The sequence below is a fragment of the Anopheles aquasalis genome, chromosome 2 (assembly GCF_943734665.1).
Source record: "Anopheles aquasalis chromosome 2, idAnoAquaMG_Q_19, whole genome shotgun sequence".
Lineage (NCBI taxonomy): Eukaryota > Metazoa > Arthropoda > Insecta > Diptera > Culicidae > Anopheles > Anopheles aquasalis.
Genome location: NC_064877.1, coordinates 31,335,001 through 31,342,500, shown reverse-complemented (window position 1 = coordinate 31,342,500; position 7,500 = coordinate 31,335,001). Strand labels below are relative to the sequence as shown.

The 7,500-nt window shown below is 50.4% G+C and overlaps 2 protein-coding genes across 5 annotated transcripts in view; both read left to right on the top strand.

Moving 5' to 3' along the window:
- The window catches only part of LOC126578957 (protein unc-13 homolog 4B-like), a 20,486-nt gene that overhangs the window by 7,389 nt on the left and 5,597 nt on the right, over positions 1-7,500 (top strand). Inside the window, exons 1-3 of one of the 4 annotated variants that reach the window (XM_050242102.1) lie at positions 1-33; positions 1,955-2,160; positions 5,562-5,826. The exon at positions 1-33 is cut by the window's left edge and continues 373 nt beyond it. In XM_050242102.1, coding sequence (XP_050098059.1) covers positions 2,078-2,160; positions 5,562-5,826 — 348 coding nt within the window. In that variant the 5' untranslated portion in view covers positions 1-33; positions 1,955-2,077. Of the gene's footprint in view, positions 129-1,951; positions 2,161-5,561; positions 5,827-7,500 lie in introns of all 4 variants that reach the window. The other 3 variants (XM_050242081.1, XM_050242091.1, XM_050242111.1) reach the window with 3 other exon arrangements.
- LOC126578971 (3-sulfolactaldehyde dehydrogenase) lies at positions 2,204-5,436 on the top strand. The gene is made up of 2 exons (XM_050242125.1): positions 2,204-3,829; positions 3,945-5,436. Exons 1-2 carry the CDS (start codon positions 3,488-3,490, stop codon positions 5,178-5,180), a joined length of 1,578 nt encoding a protein of 525 aa, XP_050098082.1. The 5' UTR covers positions 2,204-3,487; the 3' UTR covers positions 5,181-5,436.

Genomic DNA, 7,500 nt, shown 5'->3' with positions numbered 1-7,500 from the left:
ACTGTGCCGACGACGACGATCGCGACGACGAAGGTGGTTTTTTGTTTGTAGGTTGATCGTTGAGCGGATCGACGCACGACGACGAAGAACCCCCAAAAACGCAACGCCAACGCGAGAGAGAGCGTGAGGTACCCGCGAACGGAGTCAGTGAAGGGCACGAGCACGGTTCGGTTCCGACACTTTTTAGGCAAACAGCAAAAAACCCACATCCCGCTAGAGACTGGGCTTTTTTTTTGGGGGGGAAATTGTTGTCTCGGACAACAATTAACAGACTAGTGACGGCCACAGGAACAGTGCACTTCCGTTCGGTGTGACTCACTGGATCGAAAATGAGGTTTAGAAAAGTTTGAATGGAGCAACACTTTATGAAAATTCATTAACGCTTTCATGGTGTCCATTGGGTAGTTTCTGTCCAGCGAATGATCCTCCAGTAGTCGATCTTTGTTGCAGATCCGTCGAGTTCATCAAATAACGGATGAAGCGTGCACACTTGTTAAGTGTTCTTGAAAAAGGGAACAGATCCGGAAGGTCGTGTTCTCATTCGTAGCGTCTCCGATGACAAACGATCGCTGGATGATGCTGGTGCGGATTTGAATCATCGGCACCGAGCCGTGAATGGAAGCTGTTGTTCACCAGCTCGTAGCAGCATTCCGGACATGCTCCAGTCGAGAGCGGGAGCGTGAGTCAACGCCAAAAGCAGCGGCCAAGCGTGACCAAGGCTGATGGCTCAGACGGCATTCGGACGACGCCATTCGGTCCCAATCGCCAATATGGAAGGGCCTATCGTGTGTTCCACTATCAAACGCATTATCGAACGTTTGTTTATTCTTTTTGTAAATTACTTTTCTCACTGCTGCACTGGCTCGTTTGGTGCTCGCTATCGTCGAAAAGCCGTACCATAGCGGCGACAACGGTGGCTGCACCTTACAGTACTCCGCGAAGGTCCAGTGTACTGCTATCGCTTCGAAATGTGCTAATGGAAATGGTTACATTCGGCCACAACCACTCACCCGCACCCACGATTATCGCCTGGAGTCGACAGATTCTCGAACAGTAAATACACGGAGACGGCCCCCCTTTCGACCAAATACGGAAGATTGTGGGGTCCGTTCTTGTGCCGCTTGCCCCGTGGTAACAACGAAATAGAACAATGATGATTGTGGGTTTGTTCCTTGGCCCGCCACCGCCGCACACCATAATGACATCACTGGGTGTTGGGTGTACATAGCCTTAAAGATCCCGACTGCAACACCGCCTAGAGAACTGTTTGATGATGAGTTAATACTTATCCGGGAAGGTGGTACTAGGCATTCCAGATTCTCTTTTACAATAGCTTAGTACACTCGCCTAGCGTGCCATTTGGGTGCAGTTTGTTCATAGTAGTTTCTACGCAAACGCATGACTAGGACGTGATCATGCAGACTAAGTAAGACACGGTTACATGATTCACTTTTATTTGTTATTTTATAAAGTTCCAAGTAGTACTCTAGCAATGTACTACTAAGATGCTAAACTATCAGGCACGTCTCGCAGTGTGCGATCTCGTTGATAGAATGTAAAAAATCTTGCTGCATGATTCATTCAGTATTGACGACGAATCAGCAACGCATGAAGGCGATTGAGCAGCGCTGTGGAATTCCATCACCGATACTTACCGCAGCACCGTAGATCCCCGACATTCGCATTGCATTACGGCATTTGTCCGGTGCATTTGAAATTGTAATTCACTTGAAGTCTGCCATTTCTAGTGCAGCATCCGATTGGATGATCTGAATCTGTTTACAAAGTTGAACGACTCTCCGAATCGTACCGCGATACGGTTTGATTTCGCGTATAGCTTGGGGTTAAATGTTTGCCAAATGTGTCGGAACCGTGCCCAGAAACGTTATAGATGGACCGCGATTCGCTAACGCATCATATCGTGCTCTTTTGGCCAAAACAATTCAACTAGTAGTAGCGGCAACGGCGACAGAAAGGCGCTAAGAGACGTTCGTACCCTAGAAGGAGTGCCGGCCGGGCAGTATTCCAGCGTTCGTTCTAGCTAGCAGTACCAATCGATTCGCGACCACCAGTCAAGATGGACGAGGAAGCGATGTGGAAAGGTTTCTACGAGAAAATACAGGAGCAAAAGCAAAAGCCTCCAACCGAGCACCAGTCCATGTACGTATACTTGTGTGCTTCGTTGATCTTATCACTCTGAAATGTGTTGTGTTAATGATGTGTCTATCTGTCCTGTCTGTTTGGCTGACCATACCTTTGGTTAGTGCTATTTATCTTTGAGAAAACATCGTTCAAAAAGATTGTCAAGAGATAGCGTTCTGATGGTTCTGAAGTGATTCGCATGCCGAAATATTTCGTATCAAATGCGGGACAGCGGGTGCAGTTTGAGGTCAAACCGTGATACACTCGCAGGCTGGCGATGATGCATCACCCGTGGGAATTCGCTTTTGCTTTCACCAACAACCAACATGCACAGTGGTGCTGCTCATCGTTCGTTCGGGCGGACATGCGCAGTACAACGTGTTTTCCTCCTTTTCCCGACCGCTAGCATTCGCATTCGCCAGATGTGAATCCGATGAGAAACAGAACGCGCTGGTGTGTTGCTGGCGGGTACGTTTTGCACAACTCAAACTCACACTGTTGCTGCTGTGACCCTAGGCGAGGAGGGGCTGAGCCTAAGTAATTCACAATTTCCGTTCCACTACCTCGCCAACGAACCATTTTAACCGACGATCTTCACCGTCACTTGGTCACTGTGATGATCTCAAGTTCAATGGCGGATGATTAGGGCAGCAAGAGAGCGAGAGAGGGAGAGAGAGCGATCGAGTTTGTGAAGGTGTGTTGCAGAGAGATACGCCAGCAATTACGACACAAAATTAAACGGAAGGAGAGCACCATACCTTCGGAATCTCCCACCCGTGATCTCACTACTGCTCTGAGATAAGAAGATTACATTACATCAAGAAAGGAAATGAGATGCAGTGATAAAGCGGTGATAAAAAAAATGGAAAACTAATCCACTTTTAAACGGTAGATGATCGCACACGTGACTCGTTCGCGCGTTTAAAGCTGCTTGAAACGAACTCGAACGAACGAAATCAAAATAGCTCAGTTTCTACAGTGAAACGAACGGAGCATAACTTTAAACACAGCGAGTATACATTATTTTCATAAAATCATTTACTCCGAGCTTCTCCACGAACATACAACAGTGCACCTCACTGTAAACAGAAGTAAACAAGTAGCTCAAGTAGCTCAACCAAAAACCCAAGGAAAGGCGGTCGGTGGTGGTCCGGGTTTTTTTTGTCTTCCGGCCAATCACGTTTCGCTGTTCCGTGCCGCGAATCTCGCGCTAATCAATTCGTCAACTCATCCGATTGTGTGCCGCTACCGTTGTGAACGTTAGATAACGACACCGAAGACGACAACGTTCGTATTGATTCCGAGTGTTCCTAATCGCAACCGCAAACCCGAACACTGCAAAAAGATGCTTCGAGGCTCGCAGCTTTTGCTTCGTAGTTTAAAGTGGAGCGTTCCCGTGACCAGCAGCACCAGTACCAGTGGCCAGTTCGCTCAGTGGACCCTAGTGAGAAGAATGTTGCACGGAAATCCGCTAACCCAGAGCCAAGCGTTCGTGAATGGACGCTGGGTTGGGGCCCGTTCGGGGGCTACGTTCGAGGTACAGAACCCGGCCAACGGGCAGGTACTGGGAGTGGTACCGGACATGAGCCGTGACGATGTGCAGCTGGCCATCGATGCCGCCTACGACGCATTCTACGAGAAGGGATGGCACAACAGTACGGCCAAGGAACGGGCAGCGCTGCTAAAGGTTTGTTGGCCGTGGTTGGACTCAATTGATGGCGATGTCGCACCAATTGAGCTTCAATTAAGGCGCCCTACGGATCCTCTGAAACTATATCTCCCTGTTTCCCTCTCTCTCGTAGAACTGGTACGCGTTGATGGAGAAGAACCGCCAGGAGATTGCGAGTATCATGACGGCGGAATCGGGCAAACCGTTGGTGGAATCGCTCGGTGAGCTGACGTACGGGAATTCGTTTGTCGAGTGGTTTGCCGAGGAAGCGCGCCGCATCTACGGTGAAATCGTACCATCACCCGTGGCCGGACGGCAGATTATGCTGACGCGCAATCCGGTCGGTGTGGCCGGACTCATCACGCCCTGGAACTTTCCGCATGCCATGATCACGCGAAAGGCAGCCGCTGCCTTGGCTGCCGGCTGTACGGTCGTGATTAAACCGGCCGAAGATACGCCGCTAACGGCACTCGCCCTGGCTCGGCTCGCCGAGGAGGCTGGCTTCCCGAAGGGTGTTATCAACGTGATAACGAGTAGCCGAACTCATGCGGCCGAAATTGGTCAACTGCTCTGTGGCAGTGATAAGGTGGCGGCCATTTCATTTACCGGCTCGACCGAGGTCGGCAAACTGCTCTACCGCCAGTGTGCGGATGGCGTGAAACGGATTGGCCTAGAGCTGGGCGGAAATGCACCGTTCATCGTCTTCAAATCGGCCGACATTGACAAAGCGGTGACCGGTGCGATGAATTCAAAGTTCCGCAACTGTGGCCAAACGTGCATCTCCGCCAATCGGTTCCTTATTCAGGACGAAATCCACGATGAGTTCGTTGAGAAGCTGATCGAACGGATCGGTAAATTGGCGATCGGTGATGGTAGCCGTGAGGGCATTCAGATCGGTCCTCTGATCAATCGGGCACAGCTAACCAAAGTCGACCGATTTGTGAAGGATGCGAAGGAGAAGGGGGCAACGGTGCGCCATGGTGGACGCACCTTACCCCAGCACGGTGAACTGTACTACGAGCCGACGGTCGTGACGAACCTGCGCGATGATATGCTGCTGTACAATGAGGAAGTCTTCGGACCGGTCGTGTCGGTGGTGCGCTTCAAGACGGAGGAGGAAGCACTGGCCATCGCGAATGGTACACGCCGTGGTCTGGCCGGTTACTTCTTTTCGAACGATCTGAACCAGGTGTTCCGGGTGGCACGCGAACTGGAGACCGGCATGATTGGCATCAACGAGGGGCTCATCTCGGCCACCGAGGCCGCCTTCGGTGGTATTAAGGAGTCGGGCGTTGGACGTGAAGGCTCACGCCATGGTATCGATGAATACGTTTACATCAAGTATCTCTGTTATGGCAATTTGCAGTAGATCGCGGAACGAATAGCGATCACGAATACTCCGTATATTAGCTACTAGTCACAAAGAGCAGCACAAGGGCTGCGCTCATCGCGCAATGCAACGCAAAAAACTCCATCGTACGTCTTCCACGGGCGCCATAAAGTCGCTGTTTGATAATGTATCAAACCTGATATAGATTTAAGTGCTAAATGTTCATGTTAGTCCGTGTACCCGTGTTGATCATCATCCAATAAAGCTTGTGAAGCACAAACAACCATTACCCTGACCCTGATTGATAGATTACTAGAGGGAAAGATCACTTCATTAGGGGCAGTGTTAACGAATACTGCCATCATTAACCAAGTGCTGAAACATAACATCGTCCACACCCTTTTCTACTCTCACTTGCAGAATTCAAGATCTAGATGGGAGCTTCTTCGAGAAGTTCGGTTCGATCCTGCGCCAGAAGTCAATCCAGAACGATGAGCACATACGCAGCCAGCTGGAACCGTTCCCGGATGGAGAGGAACCGTCGGAAAAGGGTGACGATGAGGCGTCGCGGTTACCGCCGGTTGCTGAAGCGGACGACAGTGGCAATGAAACGCTCGCCGACAGTGATCCCGAGGACCAGCAGGACAAGCAGGTCGGATTCATCGGGGATGCCTTTGGGTGGAACGTAAGTAGTCGCGTCAGCTCTAGCACAATCCTCATTCATTATGGTGGCTACGAGTCCCCGAGGTGTCCGAGGTACGCCGGCCGGGGTGAGCATTAATTAACGATCGTACTTAGCGTGGCAACCATGATGGCCAATGGCAGCGCAACGCAGCAGCATCTATGTTTTGGTGCGAAAAGATCAAGCGTAAGTTCGTCGCATGGTGGCGAGGGCATTTTTAAAAATAGTAAAAACACGTGCGACGGTCTCAGATCTCGGCCAGGTTCGAAGCGCCCATCAGTGGCAGCGCAACATTAACCTTGATCATTGAAATGGCCGTTGTTTTCGGGGTGTTACTTTACGGAGCTAGACACTTTTCTCTCGCCTGTTGCGTCCTGGTAATTAGTCAGTACCGTGGCGCAGCGTTCTTTATGTTGACGCCATCACATTTAATCCTCGAATATACTTTTAGAGCTTTGTTTATTCAAAATGCTTCCTTGCATCTTGGAATTGCAGCGATCATGCTGCTGTTGCTTTCTAAACAAATCGTTAATCAAACGATGCGATTGATCATTAAAACTGCTTAAAGTAAACTCACTCGTCGTCGTCGTCGTCGTCGCTTGTCCGGGATCTATTTATTTTCTGCACGCAACCGATCTATCCGATCGAGAGATAAATAAACTGGCAAGTAGGTGCACTTTTCCAAACGGAACACTAATTGGGACAACAGCTAGATCGATCAGAATCCGCATGCTCCCATGCCAAAGGGCGGAGCGATTTCTTTTCGTCTGTTTCGTACATTCCATACATTCCGATTCTACCGAGTTGATGATTACTCACTGGTGGGGCCAATGAATTCTGTTTCCATTGCTAGCCCGATACCAGCCAGCATTGTCATGTGCCTAACCTACTCCAACATAAGACCTACTCTGGCCTATGACTAGTTGGAAGCTTCGGTGGGGTCTGGCTAAGGATTCGGGTTCCAAAAACGATCAGCGTCGCCGCCACAGAAATAGACCGACGGAACGGGTGGGAGAAGTGGCAACGCACCGCACAATTTTTCCCGCGCAGGTCCGTCCCAAGCTTATTTATATCTTCGTCAATGGCGGTCGAATCGAATCGCCGCCGTTCCGTTCGGAAATGATCGTTGCGTGAGAGCTTCAGTAGAGGAGGAAGAGGTCGGTCCGCTCGGTTACGGTGCTCGTTGTTCCCACTGTGACGATTTGTGTCGGATCTACGGATGGCTGCTGAGGATCCTGTTGCCTGACGGAGCGCGCAGTGTGCACCGTATCACCGTCCCGTGCTGTGGTTGCGGACCAAGGGGTGGACACAGGACATCTATCCGTTGTGGTTTGCTTTGCACGCGCCGCATTCGAACTGGCCCGTGGTCGGTAGTAGTAGTTCTCGGGGGGTATAGTTCGCGAAATCGGGATCGACGTGATAACGCGACAGTTGTTCGAACGATCGAGTATCGGTGTTCTGCTTAGGTGCGGCGAATAAATAGAACGAACCGAATCATCATCATATCTTCTTGACCGGTCCCGCGTAGTAGAAGCGCCTTCAGCAGCAACAGTAGCAGCATCGGCAGCAGCGAGAACGAGGGGAAATGTGTTGCTAAAGTAAAAATAAAATACTCGAATTTCGCCAGTTAGTCGGTCCACCTCAACCCCAGTGCGCTCTGGTACGCTCTGTGGTGTT

Bases quoted from the DNA above. Each gene is read 5' to 3' on its own strand.
- LOC126578971 (XM_050242125.1), top strand. From the start codon at position 3,488: ATGCTTCGAGGCTCGCAGCTTTTGCTTCGTAGTTTAAAGTGGAGCGTT. The intron at 3,830-3,944 runs GTTTGTTGGCCG...TCTCTCTCGTAG, and splicing joins AACGGGCAGCGCTGCTAAAG to AACTGGTACGCGTTGATGGA.